Source organism: Apium graveolens, chromosome 3, assembly GCF_009905375.1.
Source record: "Apium graveolens cultivar Ventura chromosome 3, ASM990537v1, whole genome shotgun sequence".
NCBI classification, from domain to species: Eukaryota; Viridiplantae; Streptophyta; class Magnoliopsida; order Apiales; family Apiaceae; genus Apium; species Apium graveolens.
Genome location: NC_133649.1, coordinates 78,263,564 through 78,288,323, shown reverse-complemented (window position 1 = coordinate 78,288,323; position 24,760 = coordinate 78,263,564). Strand labels below are relative to the sequence as shown.

The 24,760-nt window shown below is 37.9% G+C and overlaps 1 protein-coding gene and 1 non-coding gene across 2 annotated transcripts; both read left to right on the top strand.

Moving 5' to 3' along the window:
- Window positions 1–5,785: 5,785 nt before the first annotated feature.
- Window positions 5,786–5,892, top strand: LOC141716285 (small nucleolar RNA R71). The gene has a single exon (XR_012572999.1). It is a non-coding gene; the product is annotated as a small nucleolar RNA R71 (small nucleolar RNA).
- A 2,226-nt stretch (window positions 5,893–8,118) lies between these two features.
- LOC141714370 (uncharacterized) lies at window positions 8,119–8,568 on the top strand. Its single transcript, XM_074517890.1, has one exon. It carries the CDS (start codon window positions 8,119–8,121, stop codon window positions 8,566–8,568), a length of 450 nt encoding a protein of 149 aa, XP_074373991.1.
- The last annotated feature ends 16,192 nt before the right edge of the window (window positions 8,569–24,760 follow it).

Here is a 24,760-nt window from a genome sequence, read left to right as displayed (position 1 = left end):
AAAGAATAGAACATATGCCCCTGACAGGCTGGAAACTATTAAACAGGAGGTTGAGAAGCTCCTAAAGGATGGATTTATTGAGGAAGTACAATTTCCCGAGTGGTCGGCTAACCTCGTGATGGTTAAGAAAGCCGATGGGAAGTGGAGGACGTGCATCAACTTCACTAATATGAACGATGAATTTCCTAAGGGCTGCTACCTCTACCAAGGACTGACACACTGATCGATATCGCTATTGGGCACGAGATGCTAAGCTTTATGGATGGCTCCATTAGTTTCAATCAGATTAAAATGCATAAGGACGACATTCACAAGGTTGGTGAATAAGATATCCGCCCATCTAATTGGAAAAACTATGAAGGTTTATGTCGATGACAGGTTAGTCAAAAGCCTACCAATGCTGATCACATTTATCACCTTAGAGAGGCATTCGAAGTGTCGAGGCACCACAAGATGATGTTAAACCCTGCTAAGTGCGCCTTCGACGTTGGGTCTGGAATGTTTTTGGGTCACATGGTCTCGAAGAGAGGAATCGAGGCATACTGCGACAAAATCAAATCCATCCTAGATATGGAGCTGTCTTACCCTATAAAAGACATTCAGAAATTGACGGGGAAAATTGCGGCACAAGTGTTTACCTTTTTAAAACTTTGAAGAAGGTGAAGAATTTTGAGTGGACTGCTGAAATCCAGTAGACCTTTGAACAACTGAAGAAATACATGAATGAAGCCTCAATGTTGGCCAAACCAAGTCCATAAGACATCCTTTACCTATACCTTACGGTCTCTAAGCAATCTATAAGCGCCATTTTGGTGAAGGAAGAACAAAAGGTTCAAAAGGTTGTCTGCTATGTAAGCAAAGTGCTCCACGGAGTCGAGTTGAACTACTCTACCATCGAGAAGTTTGCACTCATCCTCATGAGAGCCTCCAGGAAGCTACGTCCATAACTCCATGCACACAAGATAGAAGTCCTGACGGACCAACCCTTGAGAAGCATCCTTCACAACCTAAAAGCAAGTGGGAGGCTCATTAAATGGGCAATTGAGTTGGGTGAATTTGATATCAAGTATAAGCCTTGGACAATCATCAAGGCTCTGACATTAGCATACTTCATGGTCGAATGCACCAATAACGACCAAGAAGTCGGGGGCAAGAGATAGTAACCCCGAAATAAGGAGAGAAGGATAAAGATGAAGACTTGACTATAAAGAAGTGTTGGGTTCTCCATTTTGACGGAGCATTCAAAACAAAATATAGTAGTGCAGGCCTAGTCTTGAAAAGCCCTAAAGATTTTATGATCGAGTATGCTTTGAAGTTGGACTTACCAACTACGAATAACGAAGAAGAATATGAAGCTTTGATAGCCGGCTTAGGCTTGGATAGAGCTGTGAGTCCCAAGAATTTTAAAGTTTGTGGAAACTCAAGACCTGTTGTTGCTCAATTCAATGGGTGAAAAACTTGTTAGGGAGAAAACACGTGCTAAAATTCACGCAAGTATACACGTTCACAAGTAGTATAAGATATAAATCAGATTCGATCCCACAGAGATTGGTTTAGGTTAAGTTCAATTTATGCACCTATGCAACAATGTATGGTTATCGCTCAATGCTAAGACAAATAACAAATTGGGTTTTAATTAAACTAAAAGATTATACTAAATAACATTAACTAAGAGAATTGAGGTTGAATTACTATATATGACAAACATGGGATCCTAACTTCATTAAATACTTCATTCAATAGCCTTTTTATTCTTAACCTTAGCATGTAATGGTGATGACACTAATCAGATAACACGAAACTAGTAAACGCCAACTTTCGTTGTATGAATACCCTACTACTACGCATCCACAAAAGCGATAGAAGTTGAATAGACACCAATTATGCTTAGTCCTTATATGTCTATAAGAATTGAAAACATAACGGTTTAATGTGCAAGTTATCTATCGTGATTACATAGGGCAAGTAAGATGGTTAAAATTACCTACGAATTATGCATAACAATAACACATGAACCTATGCTAGCATGGCAAGTTCTAAACCTCTATATTCATTGTCGCTTCAATAGAGATTAACACGCTATCTTATATGTTAGCTACGCACATAAGACGAATAAGCACAACCGATACTAGGTTATCATACAACCACCACACACTAAGGTATCGAAACAATTTAACTAAAGAAATCCATAAATAAATCCTCTAGAACCCCACAACAATGATTAGTTCATAATCGAACTCATCATCACCATGGGTTCCAATAAAAGCATGATAACAAACAATATAAGAGTACTGGGGTTCAAAGACAAATCGAAAACAACATCCAAGTATCACCTAAATCAAAGAAAATAAAAGTCTTCTTCTCTGTAGCCTTCTCATGCTCTCTAGGTCTTCCTATTGCTCTCTCAGGTCTCCTTGTTGTTAAAAACATCTTTTTATTGGTATATAAAGGCTCCAAGATGACCAGAACTCTCAAAATCTTCAATTTCGACTAAAATCAGGATTCTGGGGCAGAAACCGGGCGCGGGCGCGCTATTTTCGGCAACGGCCGCGGCCGCGCTGGAATAGTGTTTTCAGCGGCGCGGGCACGCTGATTCTGGCGCGGCCGCGCTGACATTCTGGAAAAATTCTGACATTTCTTCTTTTGGCCATATCTTGAGTTCTGCTCGTCAGAATTAGGCGATTCAACTGCCCACGCGAAGCTAACGAGATTATCTACAACTTGAGAATGGCCTTGGCTTACAATTCTGATCTATTTTCAGCATATTTCTTTAAAAAACTTCTTTCTTCATTTAACTGATGCCTGAAATGCACAAACACAAAAACACATTAAAAATACCAACAACTTGAGTCCAAAACACCAACTTAAGCCTGAAATGAAGCATTCTAAGTAGATATAAAATCAACTTATCACACCCCCAAACTTGAATCGATGCTTGTGCTCAATCATAAACAGACTCTAAACTATAAAACAAACCTAATGCATGAATGCAACTACATGAATGCAACTAAATGATAATGCAATCGATCCCCTCAGAATAACCATAACCAAATAAATAACCCAACGCCTCTAAGAATGCAATAACTCAAAACAAAGCTCGAATAAATCCCAAAAACCAACTTACAAACCAGAAATGTGCATGTATGGATGCTTAACAGATATACTCTCGACACTAGATCAATAACCATAATTTATCTATCATCGAAACAATCACAAGTTTATAAACAGAATACACAATAAACACATAATTAATGAGGATTCACGTACATCAATTCATTAGGACTTAAACATCCCTCTATTCGTCATCACTACACTCACATCAACATCAACCAATCAATCAGAAATAGCTCAACCTAAGGGATCATGTTATATGCATGAAAATGCAACTATATGAAATCACATAAAAAAACAAACAAATATGCCCTATATGAACAATCATGCAACACTAGAATGAAATACATCTATATGCAACATGAATCTATATGAACTATATGGACACACACAAACTAATCCTTACATTATCACCCCCAAACTTAAAATTTTCAGTGTCCTTATTGAAGGTAATAATAAGGATTTCAGGCATACCTAGTCGTTGGAAAGATCACCCTTCTCGGGTGGAGGATCAGGTGGCCAATCAACCTCGACACCAGTGGCTCGAAAAATAGTGCCCAAAGCCTGTGTCAAATCTGTAGTAAAATGACGGTGAATGTCGTGCATGGCCTCCATACGCCTAGTTACTTACCTGTACTGCTCATCACCAATACCAGTCCAATCAACTATCTGCTACACATGAGAAGAACCCTCTATTCGGCTACCCTCTACATCATCAAAAATATATCCCAAGCCCTTATCATGGGGTGCACCTAAGAATGCATAACTCAAGTGATCTGGTAGTGGGTTAAGCTCAAGTGTGGGAGCATCTTAAATAGACGGTTCAAAACGCTCCTGAGAAATTTTCAGATCTGCTAACCCAAGAGAATCGAATGGCATATCCAACTTCCTCTTCCACGGGGGTGCATTCAAAACCTGCATTTGCTCTGCTTCTTCTTCATCTTCAATAACTGATTCCCCAATTAAGGATCTCTCTAAGGTATGTGACTTTGGCAATTGCTCAGGCTCTGAATTCATGACGGAGTCGACCCACTCTACTTTAAAGCACTCCTCTTTAGCTGTGGGTAACTTTATTGCCTTGAACACATTAAAAGTGACCTTTTGATCGTGAACCTTCATCATAAGCTCTCCTTTTTGCACATCGATCATAGTTCGGCCAGTAGCTAAGAATGGTCTCCCCAAGATAATGGGAATCTTCTTATCCTCCTCAAAGTCAAGAATAACAAAGTCAGCAGGAAAGATAAGTTTGTCCACCTTGACCAACACATCCTCCACAATGCCTCATGGATATATAATAGAACGATCGGCCAACTGTAAGGACATATATGTCAGCTTCAGATCAGGTAGACCAAGCTTCTTGAAGATAGACAAGGGCATCATATTGATGCTAGCTCTCAAATCACATAAACACTTGTCGAATGACAAGTTTCCGATGGTGCAAGGAATAGTGAAGCTTTCAGGATCTTTAAGCTTCGAAGGCAAATTATGTTGCAGCACAGCACTGCATTCCTCTGTTAGAGCAACAAACTCTAACTCATCGAGCTTCACTTTTCGAGAGAGAATACCTTTCATAAACCTCACATAGCTAGGCATCTGTTCAAGAGCTTCAGCGAAAGGTATGTTGATATGAAGTTTCTTGAACACCTTCAGAAACTTAGCAAATTGCTTATCCAACTTTTGCTTCTGCAACCTCTTAGGAAAAGAAGGTGGAGGATAGACCTGTTTCTCCCCTGTATTACCCTCAGGAGGAGTGTGTTCCACAGTTTTCTTCCTTAATTCCACTTCTGCTTCCTTCTACACATCTTTTTCAGCCACAACTGCATTTTCTGAAACATGAGATTTTTTAGGCTCTTCGTCTTGCTGAATTTGGGGGCTTGCGACCTTTCCAGACCTCAAGGTGATGGCGTTCACCTGTTCTTCAACTTCCCTCTTGCCTGCATTGGCTTCTGTATCACTAGAAAGCGTTCCCGATGGTCGATTCAATAAGGCATTAGCAATTTGCCTTATTTGGTCCTCCAGAATCATGATAGAAACAGCCTGGCTTTGGCATATAAGAGCCTGGTTTTTGTGCATAAGCCTCAACTCCTCCAATTCAGATTTTTCATTAGCAGATTGATCGACACTTCTATGCGGGTAGTGTTGAAGTTGGAGTTGTTGTATTGGTGCATACTGTTGCTGACAACCAGGAGGATTGAATTGATTGGATCCAAACTGCTGATAAGGCTATTGTACCGCATTCTGATTATTGCTCCAGCTGAAGTTAGGATGATTCCAGTTGTCAAGATGATAAGTGTTTAGAACTGGTTGCTGTGATCTCTAAAAGTTGCTCATAAACTGAGCTAATTCACTAGATATAGCACATTGCTTCATCGTATGTGAACCTGCACAAAGCTCACAAACACTCATCCTCTGATGAACTCCATAGTTAGCCAGCAACGCCTTTAGTTGAGCAGTGATAGCCGTAGTTGTACCCACTCTAAGAATTCCTGCTACCTTGCTCTGTGGAAGTCTCTGGGTTGGATACTGATATTTAATGGCAACCATCAGTTCAATTAGATCATAAGCTTCATCGTAGCTCTTAGCCCATAAGGCTCCATCTGATGCTGTATCGAGCATGGGTCTGGACTGTGCTCCCAAACCATTATAAAAATAATTGATGATCATCCAATCAGGCATTCCATGATGAGGACACTTCCTAAGCATCTCCTTTTAGCGCTCCCAAGCTTCATATAAAGATTCTCCTGATTGTTGCACAAATTGAGTAAGAGCATTCCTGATTGCAGCTGTTTTTGTCATAGGGAAGAATTTAGTGAGAAACTTTTGAGCAAGATCTTCCCAAGTAGTAATCGAACCAGATGGTAGAGAGTGTAACCAGCTCTTAGCCTTGTCCCTCAGAGAGAATGGGAATAGTCTCAGCTTCACAGCATCTTCAGAAACACGGTTGAACTTGAAGGTGTCGCAGATCTCAACAAAATCCCTAATGTGCATATTGGGATCTTCTGTTGGAGAAGTCCTAAACTGGATTAAATTCTGCACCCATTGAATTATGCCAGGCTTGATCTCAAAGGTATTAGTTGTGATAGCTGGCCTGACAATGCTAGATTGAATGTCATTGATCTTGGGTTGAGAAAAATCCATCAAGGCTTTTGTTCGTGCTGCTGGATCTCCTATTGTAATGAGTACCTGAAACATAAACAAATAAACCGTGAAAGTAAAATAATCTGAGTCAGTGAACTTTAACGACCACTGATGACAAGTGCATATACTAAAAATTAACACCGAGTTTCCTGGCAGCAGCGCCAAAAACTTGTTAGGGCGAAAACACGCGCTAAAATTCACGCAAGTATACGCGTTCGCAAGTAATATAAGATGTAAATCAGATTCGTTCCCACAGAGACTGGTTTAGGTTAAGTTCAATTTATGCACCTATGCAACAATGTATGGTTATCGCTCAATGCTAAGACAAATAACAAATTGGGTTTTGATTAAACTAAGAGATTATACTAAATAACATTATCTAAGAGAATTAAGGTTAAAGTACTATATATGACAAACATGGGATTCTAACTTCATTAATACTTCATTCAATAGCCTTTTTGTTCTTAACCTTAGCATGTAATGGTGATGACACTAATCAGATAACACGAAACTAGTAAACGCCAACTTTCGTTGTACAAATACCTTACTACCAAGCATCCACAAAAGAGATAGAAGTTGAATATACACCAATTATGCTTAGTCCTTATATGTCTATAAAAATTGAAAACATAACGGTTTAATGCGCAAGTTATCTATCGTGATTATATAGGGCAAGTAAGATGGTTAAAATTACCTACGAATCATGCTTAACAATAACAAATGAACCTATGTTAGCATGGCAAGTTCTAAACCTCTATATTCATTGTCACTTCAATAGAGATTAACATGCTATCTTATATGTTAGCTACGCACATAAGACGAATAAGCCCAACCAATACTAGGTTATCATACAATCATCACACACTAAGGTATCGAAACAATTTAACTAAAGAAATCCATAAATAAATCCACTAGAACCCCACGATAACGATTAGTTAATAATCGAACTCATCATCACTATGGGTTCCAATGAAAGTATGATAACAAATAATATAAGAGTACTAGGGTTCAAAGACAAATCGAAAACAAGCATCCAAGTATCGCCTAAATCAAAGAAAACAAAAACCTTCTTCTCTGTAGCCTTCTCGTGCTCTCTAGGTCTTCCTATTTCTCTCCCAGGTTTCCTTGTTGTTAAAACATCTTTTTATTGGTATATATAGGCTCCAGGATGACCAGAACTCTCAAAATCTTCAATTTTGATTAAAATCAGGATTCTGGGGCGGAAACCGGGCACGGGCGTGCTGTTTTCGGGCGCGGCCGCGCTGGAATAGTGTTTTCAGCGGCACGGGCGTGCTGACTCTAGCGCGGCCGCGCTGACATTCTGGAAAAATTCTGACATTTCTTCTTTTGGCCATATCTTGAGTTTTGCTCGTCAGAATTAAGCGATTCAACTGCCCACGCGAAGCTAACAAGATTATCTACAACTTGAGAATTTACTTGGCTTACAATTCTGATCTATTTTCATCATATTTATTTAAAAAGCTTCTTTCTTCATTTAACTTATGCCTGAAATGCACAAACACAAAAACACATCAAAAATACCAATAATTTGAGTCCAAAACACCAACTTAAGCCTGAAATAAAGCGTTCCAAGTAGATATAAAATCCACTTATCAAGATGCCAGAGGCACGCTCCTATAGTTTGACAGTATGATAGATGCCAGAGGCACGCTCCTGTAGTTTGAGCTCACGTCCATTAGCTCTCCCATCCCTTTTGTGATGTGGGGAATAGACATACTAGTTCACTTTCCTTAGTATCAGGACAAAGGAAGTTCATTGTGGTCGTCATTGACTACTTCACCAAGTGGATTGAGGCCAAGGCACTGGCCAAGATAACCACCAAATAGATTTCTCAATTATTTTGGGAGAATGGTTTATGTCGATTTGGAATCCCGCGTATCCTTGTTACAGATAATGGGCAACAGTTTGACAAATGAAGAATTCAAGGAATATTATAATGACAAAAGCATAGAACTTCGAGTTACCTCAGTTGCTCATTCTCAAGCAAACGGGCAAACAAAATTCACTAATCGAATCATCCTTGATGGACTCAAGAAGAGGGTTGAACACTCGGGGAACACTTGGGTAGATGATATACTCTGGGCATATCGTACTACTTGCAAAGTTGCAACTAAAGCTACCCCATTCATGTCGGCTTACGTAGCCGAGGCAGTAGTGCCCTTTGAAATCACCCATGGATCACTGCGGGTTGAAGTATATGAACCAAAAATTAATGAAGAAGGCAAGAGGCTCGCCCTCAACCTCATTGACGAAGTACGAGATGAAGCCAACGCCCTTAATACAGAGCATCAACGTTGAGGAAGATTGAGGAATCAGAAATTGGTGAGAAAGAGAAGCTGGCCCCAAATTAGGAAGGACCTTACAAGGTCAAGAAGTAGGGATGTCAAACGGATAATTCAGATATGGATCTGCCTATATCTGTATCCGCATCCGCAATTATCGAATTCGAATATGAATAATATCCATTTTATCTCGGATAAGGATAATATCCGCTTTTTCTTGGATATAAATGCGAATATTTCGGATGGATATCGGAATTTTTGAATTTTTTGATGGTCCTACCGTACTAACGATGATTTTAGAATATTTTTTATGATTAAACACAAATGATATATTTATATATGTAAAAAGTATGTGTACAATTCTCGGATACGAATTTGGATTTTTCGGACAAATGTTGGATTTTTCAAAAAAATTGGACAGCCCTATTAAGATGACACTAGGAAGAGGATCGTACAAGCTAGAAACCTTAAGCAGTGACGATGTGCCTCAAACTCGGCACGCTTCAAACCAGAAGGTTTAGAATTTTTAGCATCACAAGACGATATTCAGTCGACTAAAGTCTAAGTTACGGACTCTTACTGACCAAAGAAGGCCGATGAACCTCCAAGAAAGGCATTGGGCCAACCAGACATCCCTTGGAAGGGACTCCATCCAACCTAATGAGGCCGACCAACCTCTAAGAGAGGCCTTAATCCAACTAGGCTCCTCTTAGACAACAAATTTAAAGTATCAAACTTCCACTAAAGAAGAAAGGCCTGTAAAGTCATGTAGATCCGATAGTGAAATTGTTCCATCACTCTTGAGTATTAAGAACATGGATAAAATGCAAACTGTCTTGTACACAGTAAAGCTCGTCTTGAAAAATTGAACCCAATCTCCTAAACATCTGGCTCTTAATAGAGGAAAATTCTTGATGATGAAGATACTCCTAAATATAGAAGAGCACAAAGGGATGTCCAAACTGATGACAGCCCAACCTAAAACTGGTGATCATCCTCCAAGCATTTGTATACAGTTGACGAGGGTGAACCTTGAGCTCAACTAACAAATAAAATGATGGATCGGGAACCTCAACTAGCCTCGAAGGCTCCTTTAAAAACACATAGCTTCACTCCATCACAGTTACAAGTTCTATCGATATAGCTCGGCTCACAAAGTTTAAGTATAACTTAAAAAGCTATACTTTTCCTTGAGTTCCCTCACATCCGACCCACTCATTTTACATGAATGATAGAAAAAGTCGGGATCAGTGTTGTTCGGGAAGGCATCCCCCCCCCGTTTAATGAATTTTTCAGAATATTAAAGAAATGATTGTGAAACAAAGGCTAGACATGGACTCTACCTTTGCCTTGCCTCATTTGGCCATTTTCCCAACCACGAAGGCTAGAGGTAGTTGAAATTTTTTCAGAAATCTTAGCGAACTAGAACCGAAAATGGCTTCTGGATTGAAAAATTTTAGAGAGTTTGACATAAAGGAATTACATATAAAGTTTAAGGCCCGCCCCGAACACGAACGTGGTAATTCATGATCAAGGCCCGTCACAGATATGACCGAGACACATTGTCCGAAAACTCAAGGTTCAAAACTCAAGATTCGAGTTATTGGCCAACCACATCCATGACAGAACCTCATCAGTCACGTCCAAAGGTCATTGAAAAAAAGGCCAAGTAGCCTCCCAGGAAGGCCTTCAGCCAACCAAGTACCCACAATCACGATCGAAAGTTCTTGATCTACTAGGATGTCCACGGTCATGATCAACTGTCCATGAACATCACCATGAACAAAATGGGTCATGGGGACCACGAACAAAAACTCTCGAAAGAGCGAACTCAGCCGAGTAGGCTTATTGGAAGGTTACTCGGCCCAATAAGGCACCTACTCCGCTTACTCCCGGAAGAGTAAGAGTAAATTTGAAGGCTTTTCATCCATGGGTGTGACCTCGTATACTCTCGAAAGAGTGGACTCAAAAGAGTAGGATTATGTTTGAAGGCTTTTCTGTCGTGGGTGTGACCTCGAATACTCTCGGAATAGTGAATTCGGAAGCATAGGATTATATTTGAAGGCTTTTCATCCGTGATAATCACCTCGTATGCTCTCAGAAGAATGGACTCAGAAGAATAAGATTATATTTGAAGGGTTTTCAGCCGTGGTAATCACCTCGTATACTCTCGGAAGAGTGGACTCATAAGCGTAGGATTTGTTAGTCCCTTAACAATATAGCAAGAATTACAGAAGGGGGGTTGAATGGAATTCTTTATCTTTTTCTTGAAATAAAAATGTTCAACTCGATTATAGATATATCTATTTTGATTAGCACAATGCGGAATATAAACTTTAATGAATCAAAACAAGAGTCTTTAAAAACTTTCTAGTGGATTTAAACAATTCCACCAGAGATATATATTAATATATCGAGAGAACTCTGAGTGCAGAAATGCTCACAGCTGCTTTTACAAGATAGAACAACTAAGAACACAGGAAATGCTAAAGATAGTGCTTACAAAGATTTCTCTGTGTTTGTTTCTAAGCTTACTTAGTTTTCTTAGTTATTTTTATATTTGCTACTCTCTTGGTTTATATATTTTACCAAGATTACAAAGTCAAAAGAACTGAATAAATATAAAATATAACAGTCTTGATCTTTGCTGCTTTTCGTCCTCTATTACCCAGTTAATGGGCTTCCACAGTGTTTGTATCCAATCTCGACGGCTGTGTGTCAGCTTTCACTGTTCAACTGATGTTTGAATCTTGATATTATCATCCGTCGACTTTCAGATCATCCGTCGATGACTTACTTGATCATCCGTCGACTGCTATTTTGAACATCCGTTGAAAGTCATTTGATCATCCGTCGAAGCTTTGTTAAGCATCCGTTGATAGCTATTTTGGCACTTGACTTCATTTCACTTATACAGAATTACAAGACATTGCTTATGTACAGTTAATCAACCTATTATGCATATCTAGTCAAAGTCAACATGACTTATATGCTACTACAGATTCTATACAAAGGTGCATACAACACTGTGCTACAAACTTATCATTATATAAGCTACTCACTCGATGGATAATAAATTACTCATCCGTCGGTACTCAAACTGAGTTATCTGTCGGGACTATAATTCTTATCCGTCGAGTGCTACATTATTTCACTAAGTAAAATCTACTTAGATGTTTTGTTTAGGTAATCATCAAGTGCACAACATATTCACAACAATCTCCCCTAATTTATGTCTACTGGAATTGTAGCCATAAATTAAAAGACACTTGATGATAACAAAACATCCTAAACATATATCTTTAAAGATAAGTAGATAAAACTGAAAGTGCTTCAATTTAAACAAGGTATACAAGGTTTGGCTCACAGTCAATTCCAGATGCTCCTCTAGCCTGAGCATATTTTTCTAGTTTCTTGAAGGTCTGGATCTTCTTCCAAGCTTTCTGTTGTTTTCTTCAATTTGATTTTGGAGCTGTCTGTGGAATTCTAATTCATCAGATTCTGAGAGATCTAACATTTCTTGCATTTCCAAAAGAGTCTCATTGCTAGAGATACTCAATTGGTCTTCTAGTATGAAGAATCTTCTCACACCCTTGTCATCCATGAATTTCATCAGCCAGTAGGGCCTTAGATGTGTATAGGATGATAAGAGTTTTGGGTAGTGCATCTTTGGCTCTAACACTCCTTAGCTCTTCAATCTTCTTCAATACTAATCTTCTTGCAGTTACATTAAACCCAAAGTTTTTCTTGAAAGATGAATAGACTTTGATCAACACAGCTTGGCTTTCTTGAAGTATCCTGTGAAGAGGCCACTGAATCCCCCTTCCTCCTTTGTACTTGAATACCAACCTTTCAGGTAGGTTTCTGTATGCATCAATTGCCCTTACCTCATCCAGCTCCTCCAGATAAAGGTTTAGGTCTGAAAATTCCTTGATGTCACACAAGTACAAGTAGTCTTCCTTGTTGATCTTGGGTTGAGCTTTGACTACTGCCTTGGATTTGAGAGGTGACAGCTTCACTTTCTAGACTGCCCTTGATTTTATCCTTCTTGGCTTGGTGAGAATTGGCAAGTTGAAGTCAGGAATTGGTAATTTATCCCACTCTATTGGCTCATCCTTTGGCACAATAGGCTCTCCATGTATGTTCCTGTAGGGGTCTACCACCCTTATGTCTTCAAATACCACGGAGGGCTTTGATGCTTGAGTTTCAGCTTTAGTGGATTCCATTGGAAATTGATCTTCCAATTCCTTGTTAACAATATTCAACTTTCTTTTTGTTCTTTTAGCCAATTCTTTCTTTCTTGGAGATTTCTTCTGTTCTTCAATCTTCTTCTTTGATCTAGTAGCTTGAGTTGGTTGAGAGGGAATTTGTTGAGAAGAGTGAAAGGAATATGTCCTAAGTCCAATCATGTATTAGGATTTAGGAATAACTTTTATGTAATCTGTTTTGATTTCATTGATATTAATAAAGACTTGTTTTGTTTTTATTACGGGCTTTATCTATTTAAGTGTTTAAATAAGATATACCATAGTTTAGAGTAAAGCTTTTTATGGATTATGATGAGATCATAATAGTGAGACCTAAAAAGATGATAACTCTAAACTTAAATAGTTTCTGGTCATAGGATTACTAACTAGTAATTAATAATCCGCAAAGATCGGTACATACTATGCTTGCTTCATTATGAAGGATGTTTGTTCTCATAGACATGTGTGTGGTGACACTATAGCTAGTATGTAGGTGCTCACTGAACATGACTCGCACAGCTGAACAACTGATGGAGTTCACTCACGTGTCAGCAGTTGTTCACCTAGTGATAGTTATACAAGTATCCTTAGACTTGAGGTCATCATAGTCATCTTGTGTACACTGAACTATGCTTTGGTTTAGTTCTTAGTCTCCAGGGACAATTATTAGGGCTCTTCTGGGTATAGGAATTTGTACACGAAGATAGTGTATGATCAATAAAGGATCTACCCCTTCCAGTGAAGGAAGCGAATGTTCAAGGCTGATCCACTTATGCTAGTTCAGGAATCTCTGGCCAGAGTGAATGAAATTAGAAAGGAGTTTCTAATTTGCATAGAACTACGCATATTAAATGGTAAGCAAGTGATTGAATTAGATAGGCTTGACACGAGATCCATGCCTTGTATTTAATCGGAACATTGTAGGGTAGAAGAAGTTTATTATACAGTAACTATTCACTGACAGGTTCTTGGTATTCTAAGCAGTGAATTCATATTATCCGGATAGTCGCGATATGTTGAGAAGCATCACTCACGATGTAGAATAAATGTGATTAATTAATTAATCATATTTAATAAATTAGAGAATTTATATAAATAATGATAAAATAGTTTTATTATTATTTATTTCTACTACCGGCTTAATATTGAACCTACAGGGTCACACCATAAAAGGAGAATGATTTTATGGTGGAGGAATTAATTAATAATGGCTAATAATTATTTATTTGTGAAATAAATAATTAATTGGCAAATTTAATAATTGATTAAATGAGATTTAATTGATTATAAATTAATTAAGAAAAGTTCTTAATATTATTAATTAAGGATTTAATTTTTTTTTGGAAATTAAATCAAGAGAGAGAATTATTTCTAAAGTGTTTAGAAAAAGGATTAATAATTAAAAGGTGTTCTAATTATTAATGAGAATAATAAATGGGATAATAATAATATTATTTATGGGAAAATTTTAGCTGAAAAATTTGCCTATAAATACACTATTATAGACCCTATTTTATTCCAACCCCAGAAACCCAAAAGTTTTAGAAAACCAAATTCTCTCCACCTCCTCCTCCTCCTAAAAGTCGTTTTCTTGGTGGATACCGGTGGAGTGCTTCACACTTGAGGAGCAACTGCTAAGGATCTCTGATCGTTGTCTCCGAATTATTTTAAAAGGTTAGATTCGATCCCTCGAATTTTTATTCACGATTTATATGCTTTTATTTGGATTTTGTGTGTGTAAAAATGTTTTTCCACGCCCCGCTGCGTTAAAAATCCTACAATGGCATCAGAGCATAGGTTGTATGCATATAGATCTGTGATAAAAATTTCAGAATTTTATGTGCTTGTATGAATTAATTATGATTTTTACAAGTTATATTATGAATTAATTTTGTCTGATGAGAAATCGTTTCTCAGAATAATTTTGAATGTTGATCTGGGTTCTACAAGTGTTGTAGATCGTCTGGGTATTTTTTTCATAATTTTATGATGTATAGATTTTTTATTATGAATTTTGGAAGTTCTTGCAATTAAATTCGTAATTAAATAAGTATATATATATATTAATTGTTAGTATATATATATATTATCCATACATCTGCTTGTACTGTCTGTGTTGTACTGCTGTGTGAAAAGAAGAAGCAAGGTACAGGTCTGACATGCACGGCAACCGAGGAGAGAAAAGAGCGGCTCCAGAAAAAAAAAATAGGGGTGTAACGCATTCTGGGAATGCGTTACATACCTGTGGCGCATTTACGGAATGCGTTACACCCTTTAATGGCTGAAAAGGGATGTAACGCATCACCGGAATGCGTTACAGGTCCTGTAACGCGTTCCTGTAATGCGTTACAGCCCGTCTGTTGATTTTAAAATTGATTTTCTGGGAGTTTCGTAACTCCGTTTTGGGCGTGCAATATACCGTTGGATTTGTTTTTTCGAGACGGATCTAATGGAGTGATCGATTTTAGTTTATATAAAAGTTTTGAACTGTTTATATTTCCATGAAGTGTTTTAAAGCTGTTTTTGATTGTTTTAATTAATTTTAAATGCTTCATGTGATACATAGAGATGTATAATGCTTAGACTAATGTGCTAGATGATGTAACATGCCTACCTTGATGTTTATTCATGTTGATATATGTGATATATGCTTAGTTTATCATGCGATGATAGATTTAGGTGAACTTAAATAAACATAAGGCGTTTGTTAGACAACCTAGTATAGTGAAATTGTTTCATAACCTTAATAATAATATTATGAATACAATCATGAGATTCTTGTGTTTATGAAACACGTAATTGAATATGAATTTTCGATATGAGAGAAAGGATGATTCTGTCAACAACAGATTTCTATCTGTAAGAAAGGGTTATTAAGTGACGCCTCTTGATAATGCTCCACCCGATCTGGGAATCATCTGATTATTGATTATTGATTTGAAATATTTAATTTAAAAGGAAGAATTTCTTTATAATATGATTATGATTGTAACGTAATATAATCCCTCTAAAATTAAATAATATCAAGTAGTAATTGGCCAATGATACAACGGGCTTGTGTCGGTCATAGCCTTCCAATATGGTAGAAAGTAGTTCTTATTTTTGAATCATTGTCGTTTCGTGCCACAGCCGAGGGCTTTGATTTCGAAATAAGAAATACTTGTCTATTACATAGAGATGTGTACATTGAATAAGAATCTAAAGGTCGTTACGTGCCACAGCCGTGGGCCTTTGGGGACTGATTCAATTGTACGGAATGTTGGGTTAGACTTGACTTAGAATATTGAGTTTGTCGTGCCACAGCCGTGACTCAATTATTCAAGAGGCTAAAGTTTGATTAGGGAATAACATTAGATGTAATTGACAAGAGTTGCCTGCCTATTGAACATTACATGGCGTTTCGTGCCACAGCCGGGGTTGTGTAATGGAATGTAGGATCCCTATTCCCACTAGCATTATGAATGCTTAATTTTTCATGTAGGGGGTTGAATAAATTAGGAAAACTAGTGGGAGCCACTTATGAATAAAGACCCGATTCATATAGTGTTTTGAAATGAAATCGAATATTTGCTAAGTGTTGTTATGTGTTTATCATTTACAGATTTACTTTGTACGTTATGTCTTCTGCACTATCACTCAGGAGCATACTAGATGCTCATAAATTGACTGGTCCTAATTATGCTGACTGGCTTCGAAACTTGAGAATTGTTCTCAGGATTGAAAAGCTGGAATACGTGATTGACTCACCTAAGCCTACTGAACCTGCTAGTGATGCACATAATGATGAACATGTTGTGTATCGTAAGTGGATAGATGATGCAAATGTTGCTTAATGCATCATGCTAGCTTCCATGAACATTGAGCTACAGAAGCAACATGAGCATATGGATGCTCACACTATCCTTATGCATCTACAAGAGTTGTATGATGTGGCAGGGAGGACAGCTCGATATGAGATATCGAAGGAGCTGTTCGGTTGTAGGATGTCTGAGGGATCATCTGTGAATGACCATGTACTTAAGATGATCAATTTGATTGAACGTCTTGGACAACTTGGTTTTGCCATGGATGGGGAGCTGAGCCAATACTTGGTCTTGCAATCGCTTCCGAGTTCGTTCTCGCAGTTTGTTGTGAACTTTCACATGAATTAGTTGGATGTTAGCCTGCCTGAACTCCACAACATGTTGAAGACTGCGGAATCGAATTTTTCCCCTAAGAAAAGTTCTGTTCTTCTAATTGGTGAAGGTTCCAATCCTAAGAAAAGGAAGAGGAACTCTTCCAAGAAGAAGAAAGTAGGTGAGAAAACGCCGGTTCCACCAAAAGCTGAAGACCCCAAGAGCAAAGTTGTTTGCTTTCACTGTAACAAGGTGGGGCACTGGAAGAGGAACTGCAAGGTTTACCTTGCAGAATTGAAGAAGAAGAAGGGTAGTGAGACTACCGCTTCTGATTCAGGTATGTTCATGACAGAAGTGAATATGTCATTAAATCAAATTTCTACTTGGGTATTAGATACCGCCCGTGGTTCTCATATCTGCAATTTGTTGCAGGGACCAAGGAGAAGTAGGACTCTTGAGGAAGAGGAGGTGATTCTACTGATGGAAATGGAGCAAGAGTTGCTGCTGAAGATGTAGAATCATTTCATTTACATATGCCTACGGGCAAGACTATTGTTTTAAATAATTGTTATTTTGTTCCCTCGATTGTGAGGAATATTATTCCCATATTAGACTTGGCTGGATTTTCATTTATTATTGAGAATAATGAATGTTCTATTCTTAAGAGATAATATTCCTTATGGACACGGTGCTTTAAATAATGGTCTGTATAAATGTGACATGATTTACTTCAGATTGAAAAAACTAATAAAAGAAAAGGGATGATGAAAATATCACTTCATAGTGGCACTGCAGTCTCCATTTAGTAGACATGGAGAGAGTGCTGCAGATTTGCTAGGAATGGTACACACAGTTGTATGTGGACCAATGTCTACGCAAGCCATGGGTGGATTTTCATACTTCATTACTTTCATAGATGATAGATCTAGATTCGGATATGTGTTTGATGAAACACAAGTCTGAAACCTTTGAAAACTTCAAAGAGTATAAGTATGAAGTGGACAGACAACCAAACATAGTATTATAACTCTTCGATCAGATCGAGGTGGTGAATACTTTAATGGAGTGTTTCTGGATTATCTCAAAGTAAATGGTATAGTCTCCCAGTGGACTCCTCCAGATTAGTATCTGAAAGGAGAAATCGAACTTTGTTAGACATAGTTCGGTCCATGATGAGCTATGCAAATCTTCCAGTATTCCTATGGGGTTATGCATTGGAAACCTCAGCATATTTACTGATTTTGGTGCCTTCCAAAATCTGTTCCTCAAACTTCGTATGAGATATGGAAAGAAAGGAAACCGAGTCTTAAACACGTTAAGATTTGGGGATGTCCAGCTTATGTCAAGAAAGTTGACCTAGATAAGCTGGAATATCGATCCGTAAAATGTAGTTTTGTGGGATATCCTAAAGAGACTTTAGGGTATTACTTTTACACCGATCATCGGGTGTTTGTCTCCAGACATGCTACCTTCTTGGAAAAGGAGTTTATCCTTGAAGGAAACAGTGGGAGCAAAATTGAACTTGATGAAGTTCAAGAAGCACAAACTACTACGGATCAAGTGGAAACACCTGTTCTGACTGAACAACCTTTTGTGGAACAGCCCATTCATAGGTCAGGGAGAGTGTCTCGCCAACCTGAGAGGTATTATGGCCTTATCATTGAGAATGACAATGAGTTGTCGATCATTGATGATGACGACCCTGTGACCTATAATGAGGCTATGAGTAGTGTTGACTCAGAGAAATGGCATAGTGCCATGAAATCCAGAATGGAATCTATGTATACGGTATACAAAAGATAGATTATAGCAGATGGCCAGGTGGAGACCTATAAGGCCAGGCTTGTGGCAAAAGGATTCAAACAAAGGCAATGGATTGACTTTGATGAAACTTTTTACCTGTAGCCCTGTTAAAATCAGTTCGGATTTTGCTTGCGAATGCTGCTTACTACGACTATGAGATCTGGCAATTAGCCAGATGGTTTTCTTTCCAAGAAAAATGAAAACCTAGTGTGTAAGCTGCTGCGAACCATATGTGGTTTAAAGCAGGCTTCTCGAAAGATGGAACATTCGTTTTGATGAGACAATCAAAGAGTTTGATTTTATCAAAAACGAAGATGAACCATGCGTCTACAAAAGGGTTAGTGGGAGCACGGTAACATTTCTTGTATTGTATTGAAATAGAGTTGACACACATAACAACATAGCAGACCCACTCACAAAGCTACTTTATGAAAGTCACTTTGATCGTCATAAAGATAAGATGCGTATTAGATACCAGAGTGATTGGATTTAGTACAAGTGGGAGATTGAAAGGAATATGTCCTAAGTCCAATCATGTATTAGGATTTAGGAATAACTTTTATGTAATCTGTTTTGATTTCATTGATATTAATAAAGACTTGTTTTGTTTTTATTACGGGCTTTATCTATTTAAGTGTTTAAATAAGATATACCATAGTTTAGATTAAAGCTTTTTATGGATTATGATGAGATCATAATAGTGAGACCTAAAAAGATGATAACTCTAAACTTAAATAGTTCCTGGTCATAGGATTACTAACTGGTAATTAATAATCCGCAAAGATCGGTACATACTATGCTTGCTTCATTATGAAGGATGTCTGTTCTCATAGACATTTGTGTAGTGACACTATAGCTAGTATGTAGGTTCTTATTATAGAATAAGTTCACTGAACATGACTCGCACAGCTGAACAACTGATAGAGTTCACTCACGTGTCAGCAGTTGTTCACCTAGTGATACTTGTACAAGTATCCTTAGACTTGAGGTCATCATAGTCATCTTGTGTACACTGAACTATGCTTTGGTTTAGTTCTTAGTCTCCAGGGACAATTATTAGGGCTCTTCTGGGTATAGGAATTTGTACACGAAGATAGTGTATGATCAATAAAGGATCTACCCCTTCCAGTGAAGGAAGCGAATGTTCAAGGCTGATCCACTTATGCTAGTTCAGGAATCTCTGGCCAGAGTGAATGAAATTAGAAAGGAGTTTCTAATTTGCATAGAACTATGCATATTAAATGGTAAGCAAGTGATTGAATTAGATAGGCTTGACACGAGATCCATGCCTTGTATTTAATCGGAACATTGTAGGGTAGAAGGAGTTTATTGTACGGTAACTATTCACTGACAGGTTCTTGGTATTCTAAGCAGTGAATTCATATTATCCGGATAGTCGCGATATGTTGAGAAGCATCACTCACGATGTAGAATAAATGTGATTAATTAATTAATCATATTTAATAAATTAGAGAATTTATATAAATAATGATAAAATAGTTTTATTATTATTTATTTCTACTACCGGCTTAATATTGAACCTACAGGGTCACACCATAAAAGGAGAATGATTTTATGGTGGAGGAATTAATTAATAATGGCTAATAATTATTTATTTGTGAAATAAATAATTAATTGGAAAATTTAATAATTGATTAAATGAGATTTAATTGATTATAAATTAATTAAGAAAAGTTCTTAATATTATTAATTAAGGATTTAATTTTTTTTTGGAAATTAAATCAAGAGAGAGAATTATTTATAAAGTGTTTAGAAAAAGGATTAATAATTAAAAGGTGTTTTAATTATTAATGAGAATAATAAATGGGATAATAATAATATTATTTATGGGAAAATTTCAGCTGAAAATTTTGCCTATAAATACACTATTATAGACCCTATTTTATTCCAACCCCAGAAACCCAAAAGTTTTAGAAAACCAAATTCTCTCCACCTCCTCCTCCTCCTAAAAGTCATTTTCTTGGTGGATACCGGTGGAGTGCTTCACACTTGAGGAGCAACTGCTAAGGATCTCTGATCGTTGTCTCCGAATTATTTTAAAAGGTTAGATTCGATCCCTCGAATTTTTATTCACGATTTATATGCTTTTATTTGGATTTTGTGTGTGTAAAAGTGTTTTTCCACGCCCTGCTGCGTTTAAAAATCCAACAAAGAGTTCACAGCCTGTAGCTTGGTCAAGATAGCAAACTGTTCTTTCTTTTGTTTAGACTTCTTTGCATCTAGAGCAGCTTGCCTCTTTTCCTGCTTCAATCTGGCTTTTTCTTCTTCTTTTGCTTGAGCAAATTGTGGATGTCCAGCTACCACACAAATTTCCTTCCCATTCCTGAATATCTTTGCAATTCTCTCTCTTGAGGCTGAATCAGCTGGATCTTTGTAGAGAAGAATAGATCTTGACAGAAGCTTCTTTTCATCAGGCTTGGGTGTCTCATACACAGTATCCATAGGGTTCTTCAAAGATGACTTTGGATAGTTTGCCCTTGGTTTAAGAATCATCTCAGCCTTTGTAGTCTTGATGTAGGAAGATTGTCTTTTCTCCAGATAGTTCACGCTCATCTCATTCACATTGATTGGCTTGACATGAGAGTGATGGATTGCTGACTGATCTGGTTCCTTGACTAATTGAAACTTTCTCTGTATTTCCTCATCAATCTTTTTCCAGTTGATCAGAGTCAACTCTTCTTTATCAGCATCTTTCAAACTTGCTGCTGCTGCATTTATAAGATCTATACCATCTGCAACTGGTGGCTTGGAGATAGTAATTGAAGGTACAATTACTTTGCTGATTTGAACTACAATGTTCTCCCCCTTAGTTGGTCCTTTCTCCCCCTTACTTGATTCTCTCTCCCCCTTTTTGTTATCATCAAGTGAAGGAGTTAGGCCTTGTGCTTTAGCCAGTTACATGAGAAGATTTGTCTGAGTCTGTTGATTTTGAAGAAGTAGGGCCACTGAATTCTCAATAACTTGAACTCTGGTCTCTAGCTTGGCTATCTTCTTTTCAGAATCTGATTCTCTTCTCAACCTTTGTAATAAATCATGCATGGTACCATATGGCATTAGTGAATCCAGTTTCTCAGAGTTGTATGTCTTTAAGTCAGCTATCTACTTTTTCAATTCATCCACACTGATATTCTGTCTGGAGTGTTAAATCTTCATTAAGTGCAAGGAGTCTAGATGAGCTTTAAGAACAGCCTTGGTACCTGCATCTGAAACTTCCTGAAGGGCTTGCTGAATAGCTGTTACTTATCTTACCAAAGACACCTCAAATTGTCCTGGTGTAAAGTCCTTTGCCCATGCCCATTCAGGTAAACTTAAAGCAGAAATTTGGCCTTCAGCTCCCCCTAAGTTCATGCTTCCATTCAAAGAACTAAAGTCATCATCATCAAAATTTACTCCAAATTCTTCAGATGGCTCTCCAGCTTGAGGAGGTATCCTGTTGACAGCAGCTTTATCTCTTTGAAGAGATTCTGTGGTGTGCACTAAGTGTAAAGTCTGCTCTGCCTCCACATTGCCCTGAGCAGCCAACAGTTGATAGGCTGAAACAGGGTGAGTAAAAGTGTCAGCATCCAAGGAAATGTTATCAATTACAGCTTTGTAATGTTGCTGAAATTGTCTTTCCTTTTCAGCATCATCCACAATCATTGACTCACTAGCAATGGCTGGCTCCATCCTTATTGCTCCAGTACCTGCTTTTCTCTCATGTTCTCTCTTTTGTTGCATCAGGGTCTCACCCTGGCTCCCCACCCTCACACCCTCACCTTCACCTACTAAGGTGGGACTCCTCTCACTCACTTTTGCTAATCCTGAATGAATGGATTGCTGAGATTCACTCTTTTCCTCTCTTTTTGCCTGGGAGCAACCCAACCTCTCACTCAATACACTCTCCTCTCTCAGTCCTAAGAGTGATTGTATTACCACCAAATCTTCTGCACTTGAAATTATTGAAGTTTGAAGTTGTGCACAGACACTCGTCGGATAAATGATATCCCTCGGGTGAGTGGTAAAGCTATCCGACGGATAACTGCTGTTAAGCTTATCCGTCGGGATACAATCACTACTCGACGGATGAGCAATATCCATCGAGAGAGTAGAAATGAATGAGGTGGGAAGAGAAACTATTGTTGACTCTGTGTTGATTGAAGTTATTTGAGGCACAAATGTCACAATAGAATCAGAAAGAATTGGCAAGTGAGCCAACAAATCATCTAAAAGATGATGCTCACTTGCACTAGATTTTGGCTTCCCCAACAGAGTTAAAGAAGGGGAATCAGGAATTGAAGTGTTTATCATGTCCACTTCCAGTGAGTTGGTTGGTGAGTATTGTGTTTCAATGGCTTCTATCAAGAGAGATTTTGGCTGTGACTCCACATTTATTGGAGCCACATCAATCTGAATTTGAGAAGGTGCAGGGACTGTGTCTTTAGCACCAGTTTGCACTAAGTGTGTGTCCTGTGCATCCCCAGTTGTTTTGGATTTCTTCTTTCTAGTGTAAGTTTGGTGTAGGCTTGTGTCCCTAACCCTCTTGGCCTGTGCTCTTGGATGAGAGCTTTGTTCAATAGCCACATCCTTTTGGGAGGATGCAGCTAGAAGTGAGCTTCTGTCCTTTTTAAGCACTGCAGTTTGTTGGGAAACTGCAGTGTGGCTAGGCTGGGATTCACTTATCTTTCCAACCTTATCCTTGGGGTTTCTTTGATGTTCACCCCTTCCCTCACCTATCTTACCCTCCTTCACACTCCCCTCTTTGTGTTTGGTAGAATTTTCAACTGGTACCTTTTGAGAGATACCAGAGGGGGTTTTCTTTGATTTGGATTTAAGAATTGCAGTTGTTTTGGCAGCTTTGGTAGGCAACTGTTTGGTCATTGTCACAGTTGCCATAGCTATGCCTGAAGTCAAAGAAATAGAAGGGATTCGAATAGTTGAGAGTGTAGATGAACTTACCTCACTTACCTGAGGTGCCAACATTACAGGAAAATAGAACATTGGCACATCCTTGTGATGGTTGGCTCTGTTCAAATCTGCAATGATTCTTCTCTCTTGAACCCAACACGCTAATTTGTTGGTTGGGTTCTCAAGTACAATCTCTTCACAAAGATGGTTAGCCAAAAGCATAAAAAATCTAGCATAGTAAATATTCTTTCCTCTTTTGGCTAAGTCACCTAGTTTGTAACTTAACTCATACACAACCAGATCACTTAAGTTGTAATATTTGTCTGTAACTAGCATGTATAGCATGTTAAGCATGGAAATGTTCACAGAATCAAAATTACTGATTTTTCCAGAAAAGACCTTAGTTACTACATCACACAAGTAACTCCATTCCTTCCTAAGACCTAGTTTTCTAATTTCACTTAGTTTTGCAGTAGGAAGTGCATAATGAATGGAATTTAGCATATTGACAATATCAGTGTCAGTGTGTGGTGCAGTAACATTGTCATCGGGAATCTTGAAACATGCTTTTATGACATCACTATTGATACAGAAAACATTACCTTTGATGGTCAGAGTGATGGTTTTGTCAGTAGAGTTGTAGATTGCTGTTGTCCACATCTCCTCAACAACTTCACAATAAATTGTGGGTGATTCCAGCATAGCAAAACTTAACTTGCAGTTCTTCACGAAGTCCATCATCTTATGATAGTCTTCAGATTGCTGAATCCCCTTATTGACCAAGACAGTGAAGTTGTTCTTCTCATAGATAAACCCAGTCTGTGACATGATCTTTACTACGGGTGCCATTGTTAGGGAAGAAAAGCTTGAAGAGAAAGAGGATTTTTGCTTGAGAGAGAATGAAATAAGACAGTTGAATTTGAGAATGATAAAAGAAAATGATTAGAATGAAATAGGCTTTTATACTTTGCTCAAACTCAACGGATAAAAATAATAAAGAGAAATAAATTACCCAATAAAAACTGCCTAAAATTACCGTTTTAAAATAAACTTTAAAAATTCCACCCATTATCCGTCGTGTAATGCTTATAAACTGTAAGTATACTCGATGGATAATGTTCAGGGAATTAACGGTTAA